The sequence below is a fragment of the Heloderma suspectum genome, chromosome W (assembly GCF_057233095.1).
Source record: "Heloderma suspectum isolate Gila_16-S chromosome W, 16-S_ref, whole genome shotgun sequence".
In the NCBI taxonomy this organism is placed as follows: domain Eukaryota; kingdom Metazoa; phylum Chordata; class Lepidosauria; order Squamata; family Helodermatidae; genus Heloderma; species Heloderma suspectum.
The window spans coordinates 59059243-59087196 of NC_139475.1; the positions used below are offsets into that span (position 1 = coordinate 59059243).

At 47.6% G+C, this 27954-nt stretch overlaps 1 protein-coding gene and 1 pseudogene across 1 annotated transcript; one reads left to right on the top strand and one right to left on the bottom strand.

The window, feature by feature from the left end:
* Positions 1–350: 350 nt before the first annotated feature.
* Positions 351–2627, bottom strand: LOC146334062 (E3 ubiquitin-protein ligase TRIM65-like; annotated as a pseudogene).
* LOC146334063 (procathepsin L-like) lies at positions 2568–27954 on the top strand. The gene is made up of 5 exons (XM_084824913.1): positions 2568–2703; positions 24318–24458; positions 25663–25668; positions 26515–26631; positions 27853–27954. The coding sequence occupies exons 1-5, from the start codon at positions 2626–2628 to the stop codon at positions 27952–27954; spliced, it is 444 nt and encodes a 147-aa protein (XP_084681039.1). The 5' UTR covers positions 2568–2625.

The window sequence follows — 27954 nt, forward strand, 5'->3', positions numbered from 1 at the left end:
AACATTCACAAAAGGTGGGAAATCACTAAATGATCTGTGCTTGGGGGAAAGGGGGTATTGCTGTCTGGGGAACCCCAGAGGGCTGGTTTTGCACCCCAGGCCTGAGGTTTTGCACCCCAGGCCTGAGGTTTTGCACCCCAGGCCTGAGGTTTTGCACCCCAGGCCTGAGGTTTTGCACCCCAGGCCTGAGGTTTTGCACCCCAGGCCTGAGGTTTTGCACCCCAGGCCTGAGGTTTTGCACCCCTGGAATGCAGGACAGGAATGCACTATCAGTCTTCCACAGACAAGTATCTTGAGAACTCAACAAATTGACCTTCATTGTTTCAGAGTGATCTGCTCCTCCCATGATTTTTCCGCTGTGGCAGCAGTGGCTTGCAAGTCAGGAAACATCCCATCCGTTATAATGTCTCAGGCTTATGGCTTTTGGCGAAGAGTCACAGATACACCTTCACAAAGCCAGAAAATTGGTATCAAGGGCTCTGTGAAGATTGTGTTGAAAGAGTGGAAGAGCATCATATTGTCATCTATGCCATAAAAGGACAGGTGTCCTTGGTCATAGTCCAACAGCATGCCAATGAATTTACACAAGAGTTCTTTGATCTTCGCGGACTTCCTGTCGTACCAAGCCACATGGCGGTCGTCTTGGATATGCAGGCCCCAGGAAAGCTTATCCAGCCCAATCGTGAACATATGACCACCCTGTTTCTTGTAATCCTTTCGTAAGCTACGCCGACTATGGCCGAGTGGCCGGATAGCTTGACTTCCCAGTAACTGCTGCCTTGGCTGAAGTTCTGGAGGCAAATGACTTGCCATGGCTCAAACCTCTCTGGGTCATTTGTTCTTGTGCTGTGAAATCCTTGAGAATGGGTAGCCTTCCAGTTGTGAGCAGGAAATTGTAGATATTTGTTAGCTGTAGTTGGGTCAAAAGTCAAATTCTGATGATCCTTTAGAAGATGTGTTCTTAACTCATTCTCTGGAAGACACAATCCAGCCCTCCTCACAATGACCTTTGGCTCCAGTGAGACTGGTGCATCAGGCACTTGTGGATTCAAGGAATTTGATACAGCCTTTTGCAAAAACCTGGAGGCCTCATTGAAGAACTGAGTGATGGCATCCACACTGCTGGCAAAGTTGAATACAACAGCTGGAGGAGCTTCCAAGTTGCCAGGAGGAGGAAGGAGATACAGTTCCTCCAGAAACTGCATATCATCAGTATAGGTCAGCAGCCCTTCTGCCTTCTTGTTGTGTTGACTAACAGCATCCAGTTGTTTCCACAGCCGATTCCAGTTCTCTTCCATTTGGCCTAGGGCAGCAGCCTGCTCACGTTCGATCCTCTCCACTGCCTTCCGCTGACATTCCTTCAGGGCTTCCATGAGGTGGCCAAACTTTCGCAAAACCCCTGATTTGAACTTCTCTGAGGAATCCTTAATGCTGGCTATCTGCTGCTCCAGTTTCTGGATTTCTTCTGAAATCCTTTCTGCCCCCTTCTGAGTTTTCTCCAATGTTTCTTTCACAGACTCCTCTTTTGTTTTCCTCTCGTCTTCAAAGAGGACCTTCCGGTGGTTCTGGTACTGCTTCATGGTGCACACGTAGCAGATGCCCCACTTCTCCATCTTACAGTAGAGCTCCAAGAGCCGACTATAGCTCAAGCACTTCCTTCCTTGAGCAGCCAGGGTCCCACAGCTGCCACCATCTGCCAACTACACCACACATGTTATTCAGTGGCCTTTCCTATCAAAGTTTTCCACTGGACTTTTGCCAAGGCACCATGGATGGAAACTGCAGCTGGGGACCCAGTGAATGGCTTGTGCTTCCTGCCCCCTTAATTCTCCTTTGAATCAGTGCATGAAAGCATCAACAGTTCAATCCTTTTTAAAACGGTGGAGCCACAGCATGGAAGCATACTCTGCCTTGGCAAACCTATAACCGGCTCCAAGAGAAAAGGAAGGATGATATTTTAACCGACTTGTTCCATTGTAGATCAGCCAAGTTGATACAAATTGTGATCCTTAATCTAATCTAATGCCCACGTCTTGAATCTGCCTTAGGTCAGGCTATTTGTCAGTATCATCTACTCTCTAGAGTCTTGGGCAGAGAATGGTTTTTCCCATCTCCTGCTACTTGATGCTTCCAGGTGGAGGTGCAAAGCAGGTGCTCAACCACTGGGCTAGGGTTCTGACCCCCCACCGCTCAAAATAAAGTTTTTAGTCCTCATGGTTTTGAACAAAGGGTTGATTTAAACAGGAACATAGGAAGCTGCCTTGTACCAAGTCAAGAGTATTTGACTGTTTACATGCTAACCATGGAAGCCTTATTCATCCACTCTCCAGACTTGCCTGATTATTTAAGGCGTTGTCCACAGAGATCCATAAGGGCTAGAAACTTATTTTTCCCAACCAAGGCTGAGTGTCTTAGGACACTGACATATACAGCCAAAACAGCATCACACGCCTTTACTTTGCATGCAAGCCCAGCCGTGACACATGACCTGGGGTGTTGCCTTTGTGGTTTTCAGTTGTTTTCCCAGAAGTGGAGTTGTGTAAACCGGGCTGCAAGGGGACGTGGGGGTGGAGGGTGTAGTTGAAAGGAAGTTGCATTCCTTGGGGCAGCCTCTTGATAAGAGGCATGCTGGTGATTTTCCTCTTGCAGAAAGAGACAGAAGGGACACAAGGACTTTTTTCTAAACCGTTCTGGTGGAAAGAGGTAGGTCAAGGGTGGGAAGAGTCCATAGCCCAATGGCTAGAGCACCCGCTTTGCATGCTGATGGTCCCAGGTTCAATGCCCAGCACCTCCAGCTAAAGATCAGGTAGCAAGAGATGGGAAAGATGTAGTAACACTGGCCAGGCAGAGTAGATAAATGTGGGTTATACAGTCAGGGCCAGAAATATTGGAACAAGGTTAACTGTTTAGGCAGTTGGCCTCTGCACACCACCATATTGAAGTTGAAAGGAGACACCCAGGTGGGAGCGAAGTCAGGACTTTCAGCTGTAATGCAAGGGGCTTGACAAAAGTGGGGCACTAACCATTCGGGAAGTACAGCCAGTGGCATGCACACACACCCGTCGTTGGGGGCTCATAAGTAATGGAACAAACCAACATCATTTCAAACTTAAGGGTCGCCTTTAATACCTGGATGAAAATCCTTTGCGGTCAATGGCTGCCTGAAGTCTGGAACCCATGGACATGACCAAATGCTGCGTTTCCTCCCTCGAGACGCTTTGCCAGGCCTTCACCGCAGCTGCCTTCAGCTGCTGCTTGTTTGTGGGTCTTTCTGCCCTCAGTCTTGTCTTCAGTAAGTGAGAAGCATGCTCTATTGGGTGGAGATCAGGTGACAGACTTGGCCATGGAAGAACATCCCACTTCTTTGCCTGGAGAAACTCTGGGGTAGCTTCTGTATGTTTTGGGTCATTATCCATCTGCAATATGAAGCGGCGTCCTATCAGTGTGGCAGCATTCGGCTGAATCTGAGCAGAAAGTATAGCCCTATACACTTCAGAATTCGTCCTGCGGCTTTGATCAGCAGTCAGGTCATCAACAAACACCAGTGACCCGGTTCCACTGGCAGCCATACATGCCCAGGCCATAACACTGCCTCCACCATGGTTGACAGATGATGTGGTATGCTTTGGATCATGAGCTGTTCCTTTCCTTCTCCATACTTTTCCCATCATTCTGGTACAAGGTAATCTTGGTCTCATCAGTCCAAAGGATCTTATTCCAGAACTGGGCAGGCTTTCTTAGGTGTTTGCTGGCAAAGGCTAATCTGGCCTGTCTGTTCTTGAGTGTTACCCGTGGTTTGCGCCTTGTTGTGAAGCCTCTGTATTCACATTCATAAAGCCGTCTCTTGACTGCAGATGTTGACAGTGACATGCCTGCCTCCGCAACAGCATTCTTGACCTGCCAAATGTTGTGAAAGGTTCCTCTTCACCATGAGCAGCATTCTGCGGTCATCCGCTTTTGTTGTCTTCCGTGGTCTGCCAGGCCTGTTGCTGTTGCTGAGCTTGCCAGTTAATCCCTTCTTTTTCGGGATGTTCCAAACTGTTGTTGGCCACTCCCACTGTTTCTGCTATCTCTCTGATGGGTTTATGTTGTTTCCTCAGCCTCATGATGGCCTCCTTCACTCACATGGACACCTCTTTGGGCCTCATGTTGGGGGTTCCAGTGAACAGCCACTGAATGCAAATGTAACGCTCAGACCCCCCTCCAGGCCTTTTATCTGCTTGATGGGTCATGGGGCACCCAGGAAACAGGCCACCCCTGGCCATGCAGCTGCTTGCCAGCCATTCGCTCCATTACTTATGAGCCCCCAACGACGGGGTGTGTGCGTGCCACTGGCTGTCCTTCCTGAATGGTTAGTGCCCCAGTTTTGCCCAACCCCTTGAATTACAGCTGGAAGTCCTGACCTCGCTCCCATCTGGGTGTGTTTCCTTTCAGCTTCAATGTGCTGGTGTACAGAGGTCAACTGCCAAAACAGTTATCCTTGCTCCAATATTTCTGGCCCTGACTGTATGTGGGATGGAGAAGTAGTTTGTCCTGTTATAAGGCCGCTTCCTATTTAAATCAGCCTTTTTCTAGAATGATGAGGACTAGAATCTTACTTGATATTTAGGGGAAGGACCATAGCTCAGCAGTTTAGCACCTACTTTGCATGCAGAAGGTCCCATGTTCAATCTATGACATCTCCAGGTAGAAAGATCAGGTAGTAGAGGATGGGAGAAACCTGGGAGAACTACCGCCACTCAGTGTAGACAATACAGGGCTAGATGTTTGTGAGAATGGGAAATCATCTGTTATTGTGGGGAAAGCCATTGTCTCTGGGTGGTTTGCAGCAGAATAAAACACACAAAACCACAGCTGATGTGAATGCTTCGTAGAAGCAGCAATGGCACAGACTGGGCAAAAATAACAATGAACTTCTCAGAACGCAAGCATGGGTTGGGTACCGCCCTGGGTTCTTTGGCCAGTGCAAAATGCTTCCAAACAAGCCCTGCAGATGCTTGGGTGGCAGGACAAACTGCAGCAGGCCCTACATCATGAACTACAATCCTGTTGTTAGATAAAAATAGTCCTTGCTTTCGGTTTAGAAGGAAAGGATGCCAGGCAGGCAGCAGTGGATCCAACACTATTTTATTGAAACGTTTTGCAAAACGGGTGCAGAGCAGTCTGGACCTCGAGACACGTGTGCAAAAGCCTTTTATACCATATTGCTTCTATTGTTCTTACCAGTAACCAATGAAACAGTTAGTACATCGGCTCACCAAGTCAATAGCCAATAAACAGTCAGTATCAGCTTACCAAACTGTTAGTCATGAGCACGTCAGTATGATTTTCTTTTTGCTCTGCCTACATTTTTCGCCACTCGGGCTTTTATGTAACTTGAGACGCCAACAGTTACGGAGTCTCTTTTTCTAACAATTCCCTCCTTTAAGTCTTTATTCATGTCTTAAAGCGTTTAAAACGGAGCCTCTTTATTGGTACAATAAAGCAAGAGCATCTGTTTTGACAGAGCGGTTTTTATCAATCGCTGGGATAAGCCTTTAACACAGGGGATAATGCAACAACCAAATAATACTAAAACTCCTACCACCACTACAAGCGAAATAAGGATTGAGGCTGCTAGGTGTTTCCATTTTCCAAACCATCTCTCCAACCAGGCAGTCACGGGGTTGTTAATCCCTGAATTCTTGGCTAATTCTTCAGACAAGGCGGTGAGGCCCTGCAAAGCCCTTGTTACCGTGCCATCTGGGGCAGTGTTGTTAGGGATGAAGGTGCAACACCGTCCACCTAGCATGACACAAACCCCTCCTTTTTTTGCTAACATATCAAGAACACGCCGATTTTCCCAAGCCATTTGGCTGGTGGCATCTAGTTGCTCAGCCAATCTCTTTATAGCATCACGGGTATAGTTTATTGAGAGTCTGGCACTTTCCCCCCCCCCCCCATGCGTTAGGGTGCTGGAACAAACGGATCACACAGGTGAGGAGGGAAGGAGTGTCCCATCCCAGTGGAAAGGGCAGCACCTTTGCTACAGGTCTCCCTGTGGCACAAACAAAACAGTCAGACTTATTTAAAGACTTGGCTGTATACTTTATCCACTCTAACCACACATTATCAGTTTCCTCTGTTATTGGGATCCCTAACCTGGTTCTCCAGGGACGCCTCTCTTTCTCGGGGATCTGTACCAGAAGTGGTTTGAGGGCTGTAGGTGTGACATTTTGGGGTTTTATCTTAAAGCTGTCAAGCCCAAGTCCTTGAGGTATCACCATCTATGTTAATATTTTTTGACTAACATTACCAACACCACCCACAATACTTGCTTCATATTACAAGTTTTTTTGTAATTCGATCCCGAGCTTCTCCCAGATGTTGTGACTTGTATATTACAGGTGATTGTGGCTCCTGGATGGCTTCTTCGCCTGTGTCCCTGGCAGCTTCCGGAGGGATGCCAGGGAGCAAAGGACTGTTGCCCGTGTCCTTCTGTTTTTTCCAGGTGACAGAAGGAAGCAAGGGTCGCCTAAATGGCTTTATCTGGCTGCAATGTGTCCATTTGCTAGAACCCACAAGCTTTACACACGAGTGGCTGGTTGGTCTCACCAAATAAGGCCCCTTCCACCCTTCCTTTAAAGCTTCTTTATTCCACCTTTTCAGCAACACCTCGTCTCCCGTCTGGAAGAGATGGATAGGTGCATCTAACGGCAGTCTCTGTAACGGAACGGAATAAGCTCGTAGCTGTGAAAGAACAGACTGTAGAGAAGTCAATTGATCCCTTAGCATCTGATCACCCACCTCCCACTTGACTTCCTCCCTCCTTCCGCAGTGTACCAGATGCGGGAACCCAAACATCAGTTCGAAGGGGGACAATTTTATGTCCTTTCTTGGCATCCTTCGAAGCTTCGTTAAAGCTATTGGCAGAGCCTCAACCCAAGTGAGCTTCACCCCTCGTTGGAGTTTGGTTAAAGTCTCCTTGAGGCTCCGATTGATTCTTTCAACCTGCCCACTTGCCTGGGGCCTCCAGGGGCAATGTAAATGCCACTCTACTCCCAGAGCTTGTGCCAGCCCCCGTGTAATAACTGAGGTGAAATGTGAGCCCTGATCGGACTCTATAACTTCGGGCAGGGAGAACCGGGGCACCACCTCCTGTAACAATTTAGCAACAACAGTTTTAGCTTGGCAGTTCCTACATGGAAACGCCTCTACCCACCCCGTCATTTGACACACTATTACAAGCAAATACCTGTAACCCCTACATGGTGGCATCTCAGCAAAATCAAATCTGCACCCTCTGGAAAGGATAGTAGGCCCATGGTCGCCCTCCTTTTGGAGGAGGGGGTGACCTGGGAGGTTTGGTTTTCTGGCAGACTTCACAGGTTGCGGCTAGTTGGTGGGCGCATACAGTTAAGCCAGGGGAGACAAACAGCCTCTTGCAATAGTCGATCATGGCTGATGCTCCAGGGTGTCCAAGAGAATGGTGAACTTGTTTTAGAACAACCCTCTGCAGGGTCTGTGGAAGAAGCAGTCTTCCATCTGTCATCTGGATCCATCTGTCGTCGCAGGGACTTATTCCGTGTTCTTGTGCCATCCGTAACTCAGCAGGGGAGTATGTGGGGCGCTCTTTTCTTTTGGGTAGAATGAGGAATGTTCCTTGGATTCCCTCTCTGGCTGCTCTTTTTGCGGCCTCATCTGCCTTCTGGTTTCCCTGTCTCCATTTTTCCTCTTTTTCTTTCCCATGGGCTTGGACGTGGACAACAGCTACTTGTGAGGGTAGCTGGAGGGCATCCAGAAGATGCACTATTAGGCCGCCATTAGCCACTGGAGATCTGTTTGCTGTAAGGAATCCCTTCTCTTTCTACAGTTGCCCATGAGCATGCACAACGGCGAAGGCATTTTTGCTATCGGTATAAATATTTACTCGCTTTCCCTTGCTGGCTTGCAGGGCTCTTGTCAGGGCTACCAGTTCAGCGGATTGGGCGGAGAAATGAGGAGGCAGCCTTTCCTCACGCACACTCTCCTCTAGAGTAACGACAGCCGCGCCTGTGTAGCGCCTTCCATCCAGCATATAGCTAGACCCATCTACAAACAGATCTCTGGCTCCCTCTATTGGTTCATCCTCAAGGTCCGGTCGGCCTTTGGTGTCTAGGTCTAATACTTCAAGGCAGTCATGATCTGGGAGTCCTGATCCGTTTGTGCCCAGTAATGTTGGCAGTAGTGTGGCGATATTAAAGCTGGAGCAAGCCTTAAAAGTGAGGTTTTCGTTTGTTAGTAAACCTATTTCATATCGGGAATGCCGGGCTGGGTTGAGAAATTTGCTTCCTCCTCCTGATCCCAAAATTTGCGGCACTCCATGCGGCACCCAAACTTCAATGGGTCCTCCCATCGTCATTCTCTCGGCTTTGGTACAGATCAGAGCTGTTGCCGCTACTGCTCTTAGGCAACTTGGCCATCTTCATGCTACGACATCTAGGACTTTGGAATAATATCCCACTGGTCTCCAAGAGGGCCCTTTTCGCTGGCAAAGCACTCCTCAAGCTATGCCCTTATTTTCATGCGCATAAAGTCTAAATGGCCGGCTGGGATTTGGTATGGCCAGTGCGGGTGGTGACACAAGAGCAGCTTTAAGACTGAGGAAAGACTTATTCATTCTTTCTGCAGCGCCTCATGCAGCGGCCGCGCTGTCTCCCCATAGTTTGCTATCCATAGTCGGCAGAATCTGGTCAACCCCAGGTAGGCCCTCAATTCGTGGGGGGACTTAGGGACAGGAGTGTCACGGATGACTCCGACTCTTTCTTGCCCTAGGCTCCGAGTCCCTTTAGTTAAGTGGTGGCCTAGGAATTTTACCGTTGGTTGGGCCAACTGTACTTTTTCTTTTGACACTTTATAACCCCCCCTAGATGGTTGACTCTGTTTTCTATTAGGCTCCAGTCCTCGGTGGCCTCTGGGGTGGATTTTTCTGCAACCTTTAAAAGGGCCATTTGGTAGTTACTACCCTGCTGTTTAGGGAGCCGTATCTCCATCCTTCCGTCAGGAGTAAAAGCAATCTCAATTTGGAGTTTAGTCAATGAGTCCCTCCCTAGCAATGCCACCGGACAGGAGGGGGTACAGACAAATGCATGTTCTAGGTGTGTTTTCCCAACCTTGGTGAACAGGGGACGAGAGAGGGGCACTTGGGTTGCCCTTCCCTCGACCCCCATTATGGTGGTGAACTCCCCACCTCCCATTGGGGGCTCACTGAGGGGGAGGACGGACGGGGTGGCCCCTGTGTCTGCAAGGGCTTTGTAGGAGCGGCCCCCAACCTTTATTTTGACCATGGGGTCCCGTCTTGCCTCAGAGACGGCTAAGAGGGGCCAGGCCCCGGTCTGTCCTAATCTCTTTCCTGTTCATACAGAACTCTCTGCGCTCCTCCCGCATTTTCCCCTCTCTCTTTCTGCTTCAAAGCCTCACAGTCATGCTTCCAGTGCCCCATTTTCTTACAAAAGGCACATTGATCTTTCCCCAGGGGAGATCCTTTCCTTCCCCCTTTCCTCCCCTTTCTAGCTCCCTCTTTGTCAGGTTTAAGAACCGCAGCAAGGAGCTTGGCCTGCCTCTTGTCTTTTTCTTTTTCTTTTCCTTCTTCTTCTTCTTCTCGCTTCTCATAAACCTTTTGAGCTACTTCAACTAAAACTCCTAGGTCAGCTGCCAAGCCTCCTTCAACTTTTTGCAACTTCTTTCTGATGTCTTGGCAGCTATTTCCCACGAACTGAGTCGTGAGGATCCTTAAATTATTTGGATCATTCAAGTCAATGTCAGTATATTTGGTGAAGGCTTCCCTTAGCCTTCGGAGGAACACGGCAGGAGGCTCGTTTTTGTCTTGTTTTAAAGTCAGAACTTTTTGCAAATTGGGGGCCCTCTGCGCGGCTTGTCTCATGCCTGCTAAAATGAGCCAAAAATACGGCATGCCTCTGCCTTTGTGGAGCGGTGGCTAGTCTCCGATCAGGCTGTCTTAAAGGCAACACTGCTGCTATCTGATCTTCGGTCACGAGGGGGAGCTCCTCCCTAAGCTTGGCGCGCGCCGCCAAGAATAATCGGTTTCTGACTAAGGAAACAAGTGTTTAATAACATCTGTGTGTCGTCCCAGGTAGGATTGTGTGTGAGCCTCACATTTTCTATTAAGGACAACAATGGGCTGGGGTCCTCCTCAAAGGAGGGGTTAAATTGTTTCCAATTTTACAAGTCAGATGTCGTGAATGGGACATAAACAAACAACGTCTCTTGAGGATATTGGGCGGTAGAGTCGGGGACCTCTCTAATAGGGAAGGTCAATTTTTTCTTAATTATCACAGGGAGGGCCAAGGACATACATTTAATTACCCATGGGGCGGGCCTGCCGCCGAGGGGCACACAAGTTGCCCACGAATCAATATAAGGGAACTGGTCCCAACTTCCCCTCTGTGCTACTGTTGTTCGCACATCAGATACCAAGGTTGGGTCAAAAGACCCCTCAGGTGGCCATTTGGGTTCTAATACTGGCCATTCCCGAGTGCAAAAAAAGACAAGACGATCCTTTGTCATCTTAGTTCTATAATCTTGCTTAAAACGTGACCAATTGCGCAAACAACACTCCAAGGGCGTATGGGACTTCTTCGCAGACTTAGATTGGGACCCGCCCATGACGGGAATTTCAGTCAGCAATTCTTGCGCTTCGCCCTCCTGACCTAGCCCGTCTCCGGGGTAAGGAAATGCAGATCGGGGCTCCCCACTTGCTTCGCCCGTAGGCGTCTCACACAAGCACAAACACACCACCGTCCCGCGTTTATCCCCTAATGTAAGCTGTTTCACTTACCCCAAAAGCCTCTTCTGTCCCGCCCGCAGCTGCGTCCAGCTGCTTATTGATCCACTGCCGGTGCCTAAAAGGAGTGATCACGTCTCCCTCTTCCTCTGGCGTTGGTCCCCGAGCGCCTCTGCCGCCGCCATCGTGAGGAGAAGGCAGTGTAAACAACTGCCTGTGGCCACTTCTCCTCCGTGGCCCCTCGGCTCAGCGCGAAGGGGACTCGCCCCGAAGCAGGATCCGAGTCACGGCACCAAATTGTTAGATAAAAATAGTCCTTGCTTTCGGTTTAGAAGGAAAGGATGCCCGGCAGGCAGCAGTGGATCCAACACTATTTTATTGAAACGTTTTGCAAAACGGGTGCAGAGCAGTCTGGACCTCGAGACACGTGTGCAAAAGCCTTTTATACCATATTGCTTCTATTGTTCTTACCAGTAACCAATGAAACAGTTAGTACATCGGCTCACCAAGTCAATAGCCAATAAACAGTCAGTATCAGCTTACCAAACTGTTAGTCATGAGCACGTCAGTATGATTTTCTTTTTGCTCTGCCTACATTTTTCGCCACTCGGGCTTTTATGTAACTTGAGACGCCAACAGTTACGGAGTCTCTTTTTCTAACACTGTGGAACTCATTGCTGCAGTATGTAGAGGCAGCCAAGGAAGGACAAAAATGGCTGGGACGGAAATAATAAATGGGTACAGTGTATGGGTGTGTGCGCATCATATTGCTGGTTTTGTGACTACTAAAGGATGGGCAATAACAGTGCGTGATGGCTTTAGTCTCCGCTGGTCTGCTTTTAATAGCATAAGAAAAGCTCTGGTGTATCTTGAGTCAAGTTCCATCTAGTTCCGCAACATGATTCCTAGGGGACCAACCAGATGCCTGTGGGAAGCCCATGAGCCATCACTCACTCCTGTTGCTCAGCAACCAGTATTCAGAGATAGACTGCCTCAGAGTGTAGAGACTTGATTTAGGCCATCATGTCTAGTAGCCACTGATAGGTTTCTCCATGAATTTGCCCCTTTAAGGCCATCCCACCTGGCGGCCATCACCATCTTGGGGCAAGAGAATTTTGTAAATTGGGTGGGGAACTTCTATTGGCCCAAGGACCCTCAGGGGCCACATTCCAAGGGTGGGTGGGACCAAAGCTAAACAGGGTGGGGCCAAAACTACAAATAATCCCAGGATGTTTTAGCTTCAAGCCCTTACTGCCATGAGCGAAGCCTTAGGGGAGCTATTTCAAACCTTTAGAGTGGGGGGAAAATGCGCAGAAGCTGGGAAATCATCGAATGACTAGAGGTCAAGGGAAAGGGGGTGGAGCCAGGGGCAACAGGGTGTGGCCTTCTGGGGACCCCAGGAGGGCTGTATTTTCCCCTTAGGACGAAGGTTCCTGACAGTAGTGAAGGGGGGGTACCCACATCAAACTCTAAACTGTGCACCTTTTTCAAAACTGACAAGTGCCTTGCCCCCTTAGGGAGACCGGAAGTCCCACCTATGTGATCAGCTGGCCAGGTCATATGACTTTCAGGGTCACCTGACAGGGTCATGTGGCTTGTCGTGCCACTGTGGACCAATAGGAAGAGGTTTTAGAGCCCTAACAGGTACAGGTGCGGAAATGGCCCATAGGGCCATTTCCAAGCCCTCCCCAGATTGGCCCAGAGAGGTCATGTGACCCCTCTATGAACTTGCCCCATCACAACGAACCAACAGGAACAATTTTAGGCCCAGAAACATCCTACCTCATCAGCCAGTCAGAAGAGGTGCAGCCAGATTCGATCAATGTAGCCATTTAGCTTGTCCAGACCAGACACGTTTCCTGCGTAGAGAACATGGAGACACCAGGCACCCTTGAGTACTGAACCCCAGAAAGGCCGTAAGCCGAGTCATGCCTACATCCTTTTAAAAAGGACTAGAAAGGGAGAGCCTGCTACAGCTCCTGCAAACGTAAGAAGAAACAATGCAGCGGGGGCAGAGAACATACCTGTAGGCATTTTTACAGAATTCCTGGAAAATTTGAGGAGGCTGTAAGCAGCCTGTTAAAACAATGAAGGCCATCCGCAATGAGCAGTTCAATAAAACTGTAAGGAAGAAAGGAACTTTACATTTTTTGTGGCAGATGTACTGCCACAAAAGTTATAATTGCAGTTTTCACAGAGCTGCTAGGGGGCAAGCCTTCTGGAGACAGAAAGAGAGGTTTCCCCGTCAAAAAGCATTTTATATTACGCCGCCTAGCAGCACCCCGCCTTTTTTTCTTCCTACAGAAAACTCGTTTTTATGTTTAAAACTTACTACAAGCTTACCTGCAATCTGCCCCATCACCCTGGACACATTTAAAATGCTGCTAGGGTTTCCCAAAAACTTATGCGCACCCCTGCAAAGTGACTTTTGAGATGAAGAAGACACAGATAAGCAAAGGAGTCCACAGAATATCAGGATCCAACTACTACCCCTCACACTTTTCTTAGAGAGTTTTGTGTTAGTCTTGCTTAGCAATGCCTTTCTTTCTTTCTTTCGTTCTTTCTTTCTGCAGAACACTTGGTTTTAGGTTTAAAACTTACTACAAGCTTAACTGCAATCTGCCCCATCACCCTGGACACATTTAAAATGCTGCTAGGGTTTCCCAAAAGCTATGTGCACCTCTGCAAAGTGACTTTGTATCATTACTTCCCACATTGAGATGTAGAAGACACAGATAAGAAAAGGAGTCCACAGAATATCAGGATCCAACCACTTGTAGTTTCCGGTGGTACTTAAAATAGGGCTCTTAACAGTTTTTAAATGTAGAAGCCACCCCATAGATCATCGAAGTTATATTACTGAAAGTGTAGCAGATTTTATTTTCCGTGGGGAAAGGTACGCATTTTGTAAAAAAGGATAGAACAAAGATTGCAAGGGTTAGCAACGTTTCAGGTCTGAAGCAAAGGACGTCCTTTACAGTGAACCTGTAAGGTAGACATACACTTCATTTATCTTGTAAAACACAAAGAACATAGAACGGAAAGTATGCATAAAGCTAGTTTTGGGTCCCTGAAAACCATGTGCTCGGAAATGGTGGAGGAAGAGGAAGGTGTGGTGGTAATTAAGCTCATAATTTCCTTGGGAGTGGATCCTCTGAGGTGGAGAATCCCTGGCTGTATCCAATCACAGCCCCAGAGCTCACGCAACTGGATTTAGAGGTATAAAAGAAAAGTGCAAAGCCACGTACTTCCTTTTTCCTCTGGACAGGCAGTCACATTTTCTCCTAAAAGTTAAGTGCTTTTAGCATCAAGCCAACAGACCAAATAGCGTGCGGCGGGGGCGGGGGTATATTGTAACATTTCAAACCTCTAGTATATTGTTTTTTGAATAAGCTGTTGTGTTTTTCCACAGAAAGTTTTCCCCAAAAGGTGTTCCTGACATTCTTGCAGTTTTGCTAGAAGGCAAGTAGCTTTTTCTCTTTTGAGGAGATTTTGTATTTAGTAGAAGTGTGAGAGAAGTTCTTAGTTTTAAGGGTTTTTAGCTGGAGGATTTGAGGGCGGTGGTGGTTGGGCCTTTGTAGAAACCTAAGTATTTGCAGAAGCTTTGTTACGTTTGTTTTGCCTTGATTCAACCTCCAATCATGCAGCCTTTTGACAGGGCTATAGATTTTTAATCCTTCCCCCTAATCTCAGAATTTTCAACTATTGAGAGATCTGGGTAACTTTTAAAAAATCCGCAGACCCCGATACCACTCTTGCTACACAGCACAAGATAGAAACTCGCGAGGCCTTTGGCCTGAGTAATTTTTAATCTTCAGGCCATCAATTCAACACCAGCCTTGCAGTGTAAAACAGCATGTTGCACAAAATGCTAGTTTCGCCCCCTGGAGGCTAGTCCAATTTGCCCCGAAGAGGAGAGTCAACTGCAGGCTGGGTCCAACTCGATTTTATTGTTTGCAAACAGTTCGACAAAGGAGCTCACGCTCAAAGCAGAGTCGACCCTGGGCAACCTCCGCGCTACAGTTTTATCACTTAGCTTGCATTCCTCAGCCAGCGTGTTACTTTTGATTGGTTGCCAGCGGTTTGCTTGGCAACCTTATCTGAGGGTTACTGTCTGCTCATTCCAGGCATGCGCAGCTCTTACAGTACTATGTGCTGCTTAAGACACATACAATGGCTTTTAGGTTACATTTTTACTACAATTCCCCCCTCAAAAGGCTTTTCTCAAATTTATACTCTCTTTGGTCCAGCGGTGGACTGCACACTTAAAGGCGCAAACTATTATCGCTGTGGCATTGATGGTTTTCTCTAAACAGCAAGTGAGGCCTGGGACGCCTTTGTTCTAGCTACTGGAATGTTGACAACAAAAACACAGTTTTTTTGAACTTTTGGAACTCAGTTTTGTTCCGTTCGTCAGGAACCCTTGAAACGAGAGCACCCTCTTTCTGCAGAGCTACTTGAGTCCTTTCAGGGGTTCATTATTCCAACGGTGACCTTCAGGTGGGTCAGCTTCCGGTGTGACCCTCTCTGGTGCAGGTGATGCCTTTATTCAGTGTGATGAATCCACTTCTTTTCTTTGGCGACTTTCATAGCAATGGGAGTGGTAAGTAGGATCTGAAACAGACCCTTCTGCTTCTTGGTAGGTGGTTCATCTTTCTAGGACTGGATTAGCACCCAATCGCTGGGATTGAGATTATGCACTGGAGCATCTAAAGGCCAGGATTGGTGCGGTGTCGCAAACCTGTGAAAACAAAACAGACTGCAAGGCAGTAACATAACCTTGAATCTTAAAACTCTTACTTCTAAATTCACATTTAAGCTGTCAGCCATAGGTAATATCCGAGGTGGGCGCTTATATAACGTTTACAGGGTGTCAATTTAATACTTCCCTTGGGGGTGCACCGTACTCGAGTCAAGGTGATCGGCAAGGCCTGTGGCCTTTCAACTTAATCTTTAAACAAATTCTAGTGAGCATTGTCTTTAAGGTGCGGTTCATCTTCTCAACTTGACTTGTGGATTGAGGTTTCCAAGGGGGGTATAGCTTCTAGTTAGTTTGTTATGCCTGGGCCACTACTTGCGTCACTTGTCCAACAAAATGGGGCCCCTGATTTGATTCACTCTCTTTAGTAACAAGAGCCTAGGTATTACTTTTTAACAGGATCTTGGCTACTGTCTGTGCAGTGCAGTCAATTGGTTTTATTGTTACTAGCAGGTACCGATAGCCGTGAGTCTGGGGCAACTCTGAAAAGTCAATTTGAAATCTCTGAAAAGGATAGTAAGCGCATGGGCGACTTCTCATTTGAGCTGGGGGCTCAAACATCTTTGAATTGTTTTTGAGGCACAAAGGGCAGTTAGCCACTGCTCTCAGGTCTTGGTCCAACCTGGAGGAGGTGCTATCTGCCTCGGGTGCACTCAAAATCGGGGTGTTAAAAGGGGATGATCCCTTTATTAGCTAACTATAATTTTTTGAACTTCTCAGTGAGCGGCTTCAAGCCTGCACAGGTGGCTTTCTTCAGAGGATACTGCCTTATGCACACAGGGCTCTCCCTTTTTAAAGAAGATTTTAACTGGTGTTATGCATTTGCTCGGGCAGGGGTTCTGTCTGCCCATACACATTGTTAGATAAAAAGTTCTTGCTTCTGGTTGAAAGAAAGGATGCCAGACAGGCAGCAGTGGATCCAACACTATTTTATTGAACGTTTTGCAAAACGGGTGCAGAGCAGTCGGCAGTCTGGACCCCGAGCTAAGCAAGCATAAGTCTTTTTATACCCCCTCCCCTTTACAATTTTCTCTTAGCCACAAGACATGTCAACTGACTGAGCCGTTAGCTGACTCCTTAGAGCACGACTGTGTCAACATGTTTATTTCTGATTATGCTTATGTGACTGTCTCACCAGACTTCCCCTTTTTAACTGATGTACACTGCCACTGGACATGTGTCCGGTGGGCTCATAATTATGACTAACAGCTCAAAGGTCTAGCAAAGGGCTGACAGCCAAAGAATAAGAGGACAGTCTTTTCCTAACAACATGGATTAACATTCTCTAAAATCTCAGTCCCTTTGGCCTCTGACACAATCTCGATTGCTTGAAGGGCCATCTGATAATTTGAGCCCTGCATTATTGGCAGCTGTACTACAATCTGATTATCAGGAAGAAGATTTTAGCTTGCAGTTTTGTTAACAAGTCCTGCCCCAAGAGGGCAACCAGGTATGCAGATGAAACTACAAAGGCATGTTCCAGTATGTTATTTCCAGTCTTCGTGAGGAGGGGCTTACACACGGGCAATTTAGTTTTTTTTTTCCCCTTTAATTCCTTTTACAGTTAGATGCTTTCCACTTTCTCTCGCCGGGGGGGCTTCACAGGGATCATAGAAAATGTGGCTCCAGTATCTACTAGGGCCTCACAGTCTTTGCCACCAACCCTTACTTTTACCTTGGGATTCTCCCGAGCGTTTGTTCGTAGGGTGGTGGCCCTTCAGCTAGACTCCCCCCCACTGGAGGACCCTGCCAGCGTTTGGCAGCCTTCAGGGTGAGTCTCTTTTCTCTTTTCTTTCAGCTCTGGACAATCTTTTTTCCAGTGTCTCTTCTCTTGACAATACGCACATTTATTGAGCCCCGGTCGGCCCTTTTCTTTTCTGCTCTCAAGCTGCGGTTTATATCTCTGCCCGTGGTGGCTGCCAGCATTGCCTTTTCCTTTTTTCAGGAATGGCACTCTTTTCATGTGCTCTCATGTGCACCATAGCTCTAAAAACTTCATGATCTGGGGTCTGATAAGGCTAAAGCAGGCGGTGATATTAAGGCTTGCTTCAATTTAAGCCTTTTTTATTTTAATTGTCCACTTCTAGTGGGTAATATTTTTGTTAAAGCCTCATACGGGGGCTTTGCCCCTTTTTATGGCTACTATAGCCTCCCTCTTGTAACAGGCACACTTATCTTTTGGCTTGCCTGTTCTGCAGATCATGTTTCAAATTCTCTGTGCCATGCGCCAGTTTTAACTCTTTGTCTTCTCTGCAAGTTAGGCTGTTTGCCATTGCTTCGACAGAGACTCGCTTGCTTAGATCTTCTTACTAATCTCAACGACACACATTTGGGATAAGCTCTCTTTCTTTTTTAAGCCTTTTTGTCTGCTACTTTCTTCTGCCTTCTTTTATACCTTTTTCATATCATTAAAATCTAACACCATGACTGGAAAGCATTTGTTTTGTATCGTAGGGCATGGTGGAGCAGATCTAACCATTATACTGCTCCTCTGACTGCATGGTCAGGGCCCATCAAAATCAAGGGAAGGGCGTTCTCATACATGCAAAGAGTTCCAAGCCACCATTTTTGCATCGGCAACTCCACACTGCATGAGTTTTGGCAGAGTGTCAGGTTTGCCTCTGAGCAAATGGAACGTCAGAACAGTTCAGATTCTGAGAAAGAGCTGGGACATGTGGGGCAGGAACTTTCTCAGGCTTCAGAAACACAGCTGGGCTTAGAGGTATTACAGGAGAGTGGGGGACTCTTTCCCTCTCACCTCTTAAGTTAAGAGAATTTGCTGCCCCCCTTTTTAAAGGGAAACTAACTTTCGTAGTTTCTCTTTGAACTTTTTGAAGGCTGTTTCCTTTGTAGTCTGTGAATCTCTAGAAATTTGTGTCTGTATGCTTCATTAGGGTAAATGAAATCAAAGCCTTGGAAATCATAGAATCATAGAATAGTAGGGTTGGAAGGGGCCTACAAGGCCATCGAGTCCAACCCCCTGCTCACTGCAGGAATCCAAGTCAGAGCATCCCTGACAGATGGCTGTCCAGCCTCGTCTTGAACGCCTCCAGTGTGGGAGAGCCCACCACCTCCCTAGGTCATGGGTTCCATTGTCGTACTGCTCTAATAGTCAGGAAGTTTCTCCTGATGTTCAGCCGGAATCCAGCTTCCTGATACTTGAGCCCATTATTCTGTGTCCTGCACTCTGGGATGATCAAGAGGAGATCCTGGCCTTCCTCTCTGGGACAGCCTTCTAAGTACTTGAAGAGCGCTATCCTATCTCCCCTCAGTCTTCTCTTCTCAAGGCTAAATATGCCCAGTTCTTTCAGTCAAATGCAGCTTTTTATCTGAGTGTTGAAATCACAAATCAAACTGTACTCTGAGCTGATCACAAACAAACACACAATCTACAACAACGGGAGTTTAAGGCTACGACAAGCCTCACAGTACTTTTTCTGGCAAGTCTTTAACTGGCCAAAGTTCCAGTCCATGTGCAGAGTGCCTCTAACAAAGAAGTCTTTGGGCCATAAAGAAGGGATGTTTTTAACAAAAGCTCTGTGTCTCTTCATCAGTTCGAATGGGGAAGGTGTAACCTTACACCTCTTCTAGATTCCTCCACAGGTAAGAACAGAGCAGTGCTGCTCAGCTTTCCAGCTGTGATGCTTTTCTTTTTTTTGCAAATCTCACTCTTGTCAGGTCTTCACAGACACCTTCCAGCCTCTCTGCTTGTTAAGGCTAAACCAGCCGTGGCGAGGGGGGTTAGGCAAGTCCCCCTTGGCTCTGCTCTGAGCAGGCTGACAGAGATAAGCTCACACAGACCCTGATACTTTAAGAACGTGCTCTGTCTTCGTTTCTTGACTTTGCCACAGTCTTTAAGGCTTCAAACAAGTCTCTTTCTTCAGAAGTTGCAACTTTTTCAACTGCTTTTGCTTCTTCTAACAAACTTGGATACGGTGGCAGACAAACTGTCTCTGGAGGGCCCCCTCCCTCCCCCAACAACCTCTCCTCCCAACCTAACAGGCCGAATAAGATGAGGGGGAGCTCAGGGCACCTTGGGCAGGGTCTCCCAGTCTTCAAGCTCCTCCCGTGGGGCTTGAATCAGGGAGAACAGGGGCTTTGGGCTTCACCTCGGAGCATACCATCATGACTTTACAATATTGAACTTTATATTCAACCTTTTCTCGCCTGCAGTGGATTTTGGTCGGCACTTATCCAAATGCTGATAACCTCACTTTCTCTGAGGCAAATCTATCTCACTATTGATTCAGACACCACCCGGGGTCTCTTGCCCCTGCGGTCCTTTGCCAGTAACATATTTATACATTTACACTTCTGTAACTAAGGGGGATTCTTTCCGCACCAATTCAACCAACAATCAATATAGGTGAATTGATCCTATTGCCCATTATTCACCACATTTTTATATACAGCATTCACAAGATTTACATCAAAGGATCCTATGTCTGGCCAACTAATTCCAAATGCTGGCCAGTCCAGTTGGCAAAAGAAGGTCAATTTACCCTTGGCCATCTTAATTCTAAAATCTCTTTTGAACTTCCTAAAGTTCCTGAGCATGCATCCCAAGGGAGTGGCAGAGCTTTCTAAACGGGAGCTACCAGCCCACATTGTGCCTACCTCTATTTGAAACCATACACGGAGCCTGACAAACCTCAGACGCTCCGAAGGCAACTCAAACAGAAAGTCACAAGGAAAATCAAATACTTACTCTGCCCAGCACCCCAGTGCCGTCTCTTCAGACCTGTTCAGCCTGGTTGACTCAATCAATGGAGTCCACGCCTTTAACCTCCTGGGTGTCCCGACCCCCGTTCTCTGGTGCCGTGGCAGACCTCAAAGGCGGTCCGGCGCGCCCCACAGGCACCTTCGCCGGTTCTGTCGTTTGACCCCAGGGTGGTCCAAGGGACTCCTGGCTGCTCGCCAATTTGTTGCACAAAATGCTAGTTTCGCCCCCTGGAGGCTAGTCCAATTTGCCCCAAAGAGGAGAGTCAACTTCAGGCTGGGTCCAGCTCGATTTTATTGTTTGCAAACAGTTCGACAGAGGAGCTCACGCTCAAAGCAGAGTCGACCCTGGGCAACCTCCGTGCCACAGTTTTATCACTTAGCTTGCATTCCTCAGCCAGCGTGTTACTTTTGATTGGTTGCCAGCGGTTTGCTTAGCAACCTTATCTTAGGGTTACTGTCTGCTCATTCCAGGCATGTGCAGCTCTTACAATACTACGTGCTGCTTAAGGCACATGCAAAGGCTTTTAGGTTACATTTTTACTACAAGCATAGACCCTTTTGGCCAGACATACGTACTTCCACAGGGTTCTGTTTTAAAAGGTGTGCTTTGTAATCATTCTCTGGAAATGAGGCTTTTAAGTCTTTGTACAGGCTTGTGGCTAAGAAGTTAGCATCTAAATGCTTTTGGTCTTACAATTTTTTTTTCTAATGTATTTTTACTTTTGACCCCATGTCCGAGAGAGGAATTTAACTTTTCTTTTCAAAAGGTTGCAGTGAAACCTTTAAGCTTTAACACAGAGCCCGATTATCTGTGGGATAGGTTTTTTAATAGCGTGGTTGCTAACGTGTAACTTGCTTTTACACATGTAGCCCTCCTGATTTTAAACGTGTCATGTGCTTTGTCAGTCAACACCCCTCTATGTTGACTGACTCTAACATTATAGTTATACTGGAGTTGCCTGCAATCAATTACTTCAAAAGACTTTATTATAATCCATAGGGCATTTTATCTATACCAGCCTCAATTTATTTGTGGCTGGTTGGGGAGAGGACAGTAGGGGGTTCTTGGTTGTGGGCCATATGTAAGGGGGGAGCTTTTTGCAATACCTCTACAGGAAGCAGCCTCCAATCTTCTGGGCAAATTACACCTCCATTTAAAATTACGTACAATGTAGCAACACGGTGCTTTGCTACTTCATTGTAGCTAATTCAGGACAGCAGCGCCCAAGTCTTATTTTGATCAGGATAGCAAGCTGCCTCTGTGCACCACCTCTTTATTTTAGTTTCTTTCTTTCTGATTAGCTCAGGACTTCCCAAACCCACCCCCTGTCACCCAAAACCCAAATCTGCTGGAAGTGCAGCATCCCACATGCAACAATCTTTGGCTGTATCCCAGCCAAATACCAATAGGTCAAGGGATATTTCAAATATCCCTTGTTTCAAATATTTGTTTTACAACATCCTCCACCAAAGATGTAACTTTTGTAGTTGTTTGCTTGTAAGATGAGAGTCAGATTGCTTCAGCCATTGATTGTTGGAAAATATAGTTCAGGTAGTTTGCGGGGGGTTAAATCAGCCTCATCACTAAGCTGAGGTCCACAAATGAGGGGGAGGGAGCGCCTTTAGCAAGAGTTGGGATAGGGAGACTATACTTTAAAATGGAAGTAAATTCTCATTTTTAAATGTGCTTTGCCCGCTTTTCCTTGTAAACTAGCTGTTAGCAGTTCGGTAAACTTATCCAACCAAACACCTATCCTTGGAGAGTGCAGGATTCCCTTATTCCTGAGACACAGAAAATTTCACAGTAACAGCCTTTAAGTTGTAGCGTGGAGAAGAAATCATTAAAGATACATGTAGCTTGCAGCCCCTCTTGCACATTTGGATGTAAAATCCCTTAAAGTTTTATTAAACCGCTTTTTATGTATTATTTTGTAATGCCTGCATTTCTGCAGGCACGTATTGTATTTTTTGCAGCTACAGCAATGTTCAAGGAGTCTGATTAGCACAAATTCTAAGAGAAAATGGTTTTTATCATGTATTCAAATAAAATTAAATGAAATGCAACCTCCCAAAATACCGAGGGGCCACAAGCCTCACAGAGTGAGTAGAGTGAGGGGAAAAGGTATTTCTCCAGGCAATGTGGAATTAATTTTTGGAACTCGCCTCCACAAGATGTGGCCAAAGGCTGCTAAGTTTAGGTGGCCTTAAAAAGGCAGCGGGGGGGGGGGGGATGAGACGGTTTTGGGGAGGATAACTGTCTGTTGACAGCTAAATAGATCCTCCTGATTCAGGGGCACTGGACTTCAGAATGCCAGTGACCAGGGTGCAAACAGCAGGCAAAGACTCTTAATAAGAGGTTGTTAGATGACGTAGACCCTTTCTCTCACTCATCAGGGCTTCTTATTTTTATTCTCTGCATATTGATGCATAGGTGGCTGTTCCAGCATAATCACCAGAAAATAATCACCAGAAAATGCCCTTCTCTTTTTAAGAGCCCTTTTTGGAGTTTGTGGCAAGGTTAATTTTCTTTTTTAACAGTGGCGTGTTTTTCTGAAGTGGTGGTTTTTGCGAAACATTTCTTTCCACATCCTCTGTAGCGGAGTCCATGCTGACACAATGGGGGAAAATTAGCATCCGTAGTGTGTGTGGGGGGGGCACGGGGACTGGGGTGTGTGTGATTTGTGATGGGAAGGTGACAACATCATTTCCTTGAGGCTGAGAAGGTTGCTGGCAACCCTGCAAAAGAAGCTGAGTTGCCTTAATGTGAAACTGCAAAGAGTTAATGTTGCATGTCAGAAGAAGCCCTACTAGACTGGATGGGCAGGGAAGGGGGGTTGGGGGTTGGATCGGATCTAACCAAGCATCCTGTTCCCCACAGTGGCCAACCAGCAGGAGCATTGATGCACCTGGGCTCATGGGGACTCAGCCCTGAATCCATTTCCATTGGCCCTGGATCTGTTCCCCGGAGCCCTGAGTGTCCATTGGTAACAATGGAAGGTTTGCCCCCCCCCCCAGCTTGATTACTATGCTGGGGGGGGGATTTTTGAGGGGGATCGCAGCTGGGGAGGGAAAGCTGAATCCCACCCCCCTTCCCAGCATGGCAATTAAACTTAGAAAAAAGTATTTCCATCAGTGCCCATGGGATATTTTTCCTAAGCTTAGCTGCTATACAGGGGGGAATTTCTAGTGGGATCACAGTTGGGGAGGAAAGTAGTAACCTCCCCTTTCTGTGCTCCCCACCCCCATTAATCCCCCCTCTACCTAGCAATGACACTTAAGAAAAAACCTTCCATGGATACCAATGGAAAAATTGGGCCACCAGAATCTTTTAAGTGCCTAGCAACACCCCTCTCAACCAGAGGCTTCTGGAGAGCTCACAAGGACTCGCTTGTCCAGTGGCAGCTGGCATTAGGACTAGGCAGCTCCTGGACATAGGGGTTCCACCTTGGCATCATGGCTAATAGTGGTACTGACCTCCTCTTCCTCCCTGAACTGTCTCAACCCCTTTTAAAGCCACCTAAGGGCGCAATCCTATCAATTGTGCCCTTGATGATCATAAGCCCTCGAACTTGGAGGCTTACAATCACCCTATGCAGGGCGGGAGGAGCAGTGGAGGTGACCTTTGCCTCCCTGTCCACCTGCGCTGCATTTTTTCACTAGATGGGTTTTTTTTCCAAAACCAGTGATGGTGTTTCCTGGCCTTTCCAGCAGTAGCCCCTCCCTGCCAACTGAAATGCTCCCTTTCCCCCTCTTCAAGGTTGCATTTCTGACCTAGGAGGGCAGAGGGTGTAGTTCTTTCCATGCAGGGGGGAGGGGCACTGTCGCCAACCTTGGAGGGGGGCAGTGAAGGCTGGTGGCTCCTATGTCAGTGGGGTGGTGAATCTGCTCTGGGTTTCAATCCGAACTCTAATGGAGCTGTCCCAGGTGCTGAGCCTGTTTGGGGGCAGGGGGCATGGCAGGTGCCAAGAGAGGTATAATTGGGCACTTTGGTGCCCTCAGACACCACATTGGAGAGCCGAGCTCTAGCGTCAAACGCCCTTGCCTTAAAACCTGACATGGATGCCGTTTGTCTAGGTGGGTGAAAACATGCTTCCTCTCTTCATGGCGACAATGACCTGGCTGGTCTTCCTGAGAACTTTCTCCAGCGTGCTGGATCTGTCCCTGGAGGGAGCTTGGAAAGGGTGGAAGGAGATCTACAGCAAGGATTACCAGGAGGTGAGTTTACTGCAGGATACGCCAGAATCACAGCTGCTTCTTGCTTTCCAAAATCTCCATTCTGCTCTTGGGTTTGTAAACAGCCTGGTCTCTGCCCAGTCCACCATAGTCTGCTTGGCTTTCTCCTAGGGGTCAAACAAAACTGGAGAACATCCAAAAGAAGCCAATGGAATGAAGTGACAAAGTCTCAGAATGTCGGAAAAAAATACAGTTTTATTCCTTGAAGTTGCCCAACACATTTCAGCCCTGTATCATGTATAATGGGCCTTCTTCAGGGGTCAATATTTCTTTAAAAATGCCTGCAGAGATCTCTGAAAAGATATCTCCTGGATGAATCCTGTGACTAGCTTTTTTTAAATAGAAACATTGACTCCTGAAGATGATCCATATATATGATTCAGGGTCAAAATGCATTGGGCTATTTCAAGGAATAAAACTTTTTTTTTAAAACATCCCCAGACTTTGTCTCTTCATTCCATTGGCTTTCTCTTGGACCATCCACATTCTTCCAGAGCCACTTGCTGTGTCATGCTCTGGTTCTCTCTGCCTCTTCCATCTCTGCTCTTGGGGCCCTGCCCAGTGTGGAGCAGTATCTGTTTTTCAAATCACAAGTTGGCGACTGTCGTTTTGCCATTTCACTTCAGACATCGCACGGGGCAGGGGGCATGCTGTGTGCGAGCTCAGAGGCTCTCTCTTCCCCAGCCAACCTTCTGCTCCAGTTAAAATGTAGCTGTGATTTTGAGGGCCAGCTCCGGGTTTGAGTTGGCCTTCAGCAAAGCACCTTCCACTGAGTGGGCCTGGATGGTGGCAGGCAACACCAAGCAAGTTGGTGGCAGCTGGTGTTAAAATTTTCCCACAATGCAGCATTACTTTGGGGCAGCCTCACCCAACCAAGCGCCTTCTAGATGTGTTGGACTACAAGTCCCATCATTGATGGGAATTGCAGTCTAGCACATCTGGAGGCAGGAGACATCACAGGCAGTGCCAGCTCCAGGTTTTGGAGGGCCCTTGGGCAAGACCCTCTCCATGAGCCCCCTCCCTCACTGAGTCTCTTTTCTCACTAGCTGCTTTTGCTCCTCATCCTCTTTTCTCATCACTTCCTTGCCAGGCAGAGAGCAGTGGCATCTCCTGCTTCTCCTTCTCACCAATACCTGGTCCAGAGTGAAAGGCAGGTGAACAAGTAGGTTGCAAAGGTGAAGAGGAGGAGCAAGTCCACGAGGCTGTTGTCAGTGGATGACATGTAACCACATAGCCCCCAAGAATGTTGCCGCGTCAAGAGGCAGGCCAATTGGGCTCCTCTGAGAAGGAGTGCTCAATTACAAAGGAGGACTCCTCATGAACAAGGCTGCCCTCCCCAAGTAGAACTTTTGCCAGAGGGCCTGTACTGCACTGCAGCTGAGCCCTGGGTGGGGCTCCGGAAGCTCTGGCTATCTAAGCTTTCAGTTTTAGCCTAGCCAGTGCTGGAACAACATCATTCATCAGCTCCTGTGCCTTTTACCTTGGTTTCCAGACCCTACCTTGTGATTGACCTTCTGTGCTACTGACCCTTGGACTCCCCTTCTGGACTGTGCATGGTAACTTACTGCTTAACTGTGCTCTGACCTTTGCTTGTAGCTGGACCGCCTTTGCCTGATCCCATACAAGACTGGAACTTTTATGCATGACCATTTGCCTGCTTCATTGCCTTGCCTTTTGGATTGCCCCATAATTTGCTCTAACACTGAGTCTGATTCAGCCATAGCAGGACAGTGGGCCCTCAGCAGGTGCCTGACCATGCCTACCCTTGACACTGGCCCTGATTGTGGGGAATGACACAATGCTGGCTCCCATCTGCCCAGTGCTTCTTCCAAAGGGGGCTCCAGGGCAGGTGATAGCAGTGGGCCCTGGCGCTGTTGTGTGTTAATGTCTGGGCTGCTGGTTACATTCCAGAGCAGCTGGATTCTAGCACTGGAAATGTCTCTTGGAGCTGAACTTAAATTGAACCTTTCCTCTCTCCCCTGAGGTGGGTGGAATAATCCATCCATAACCGTGTGACTGGTGCTGTGCATGCTTGCAGGAGGCTTTCCATTGGGAGGTCTGGCAGAAGAACCTTCAGAGGGTCGAACAGCACAACACGGAGGCTTCTCAGGGGAAACACACCTTCCAGTTGGCCATGAACCACCTCGGTGATTTGGTAACTGAGCTCTGTTGTATTGCACTTGAGGCAGTGAAACCTCCAGCAGTGATTGTCCAGGGCCGGTGTGAGGTCACAGAATGTTCACATTTGAATGTTGGTCTCTGGGGAAGGGCCGTAGCTCTGCTTTGCAGGCAGAACACCCCAGGTTGAACTTGGGAAGACTCCTGTCTGAAACTCTTGGGGAGCTGCTGCCACTGGCTTCAGCTATTGGGCAGTATAGAAGAATGAATGAATGAATGAATGAATGAATGAATGAATGAATGAATGGGTGTAGACAATACTGAGCTGGATAGACAATGTCTGACTTCGTAAGTATAAGGTAGCTTCCTATGTTCCTATTTAAATCAGAACCATGAGGACTGGAATCTTATTTCATTTTTAGGGGAAGGACCATAGCTCAGTGGCTGGGAAAGACCCCCTGCCTGAAACCCTGGAGAGCAGCTGCTGCCAGTCAGAGTAGACAATCCTGAGCTAGATGGATTAAATGATCTGACTGGCTAGAAGGCAGCTTTGTATGTTCCTAACAACTTGGGGAAGAAAGCTGTGAGAATGTTTGCAGTCCTGCTTCTGTGAGGGAATGGGGGGCGGAGAGGTGTTTGTCAGTTTGGCTAGAAGATGTGAAACCTCTCCACATAGGCCCTAGGAGGCAGGAGTTGCTTTTGTGGGGCAGGCTGAAGACAGGGAAGAGAGGTGTATGTGTGTAGGGGGCAGGGAGAAGTGTGGGACAGGGAGCAAGCTGGTTGAAGAAGGGTGGGTTCAAGAAGAGGCAGTGGTCGAGAAAGAGATTGTGCATGACATGAGCGGGGGGAAGGGAAGGAAGGAAGGAACTGAAGTCAGAGAAGAGCCCTGGAGCTGGCATAGTTTTATTTCCCTCCTGTTGAGAGCAAGCAGAGGGAACTGTTAAAAAAGAAGACGGCAAAAATGCTGGAAAAAAGCTGAAAGAAAAGGGGAAATACTGTCCACTCTAGAACCAAAATATTTCTTCCACCTTTGTTTTTCCCTCTCCCTACTCTGTAGGAGCCTTCCGCAACCTGGTGCCTTCCAGATGTGTTGGACTACAACTCCCAGAATCCTGCAGGCTGTGGTATCCTGGGAGTTGTAGTCCAACACATCTGGAGGGTGCAAGGATGGGGGAGGCTGTTCTGCACCACCCCTTGGGGCGGGGGGGGGGGATAAGATCTGGAACTGGCAGAACGTTAACTCTGCTTCCCTCCCCAGACTGATGAAGAGTTTAACCAGATGCTGAATGGTTTCCGTTCAGAGAGAGAGAGACAGACACGCGCGCGTGCAAAAGAAAAGCAAAACTACCTAAGCAAATAA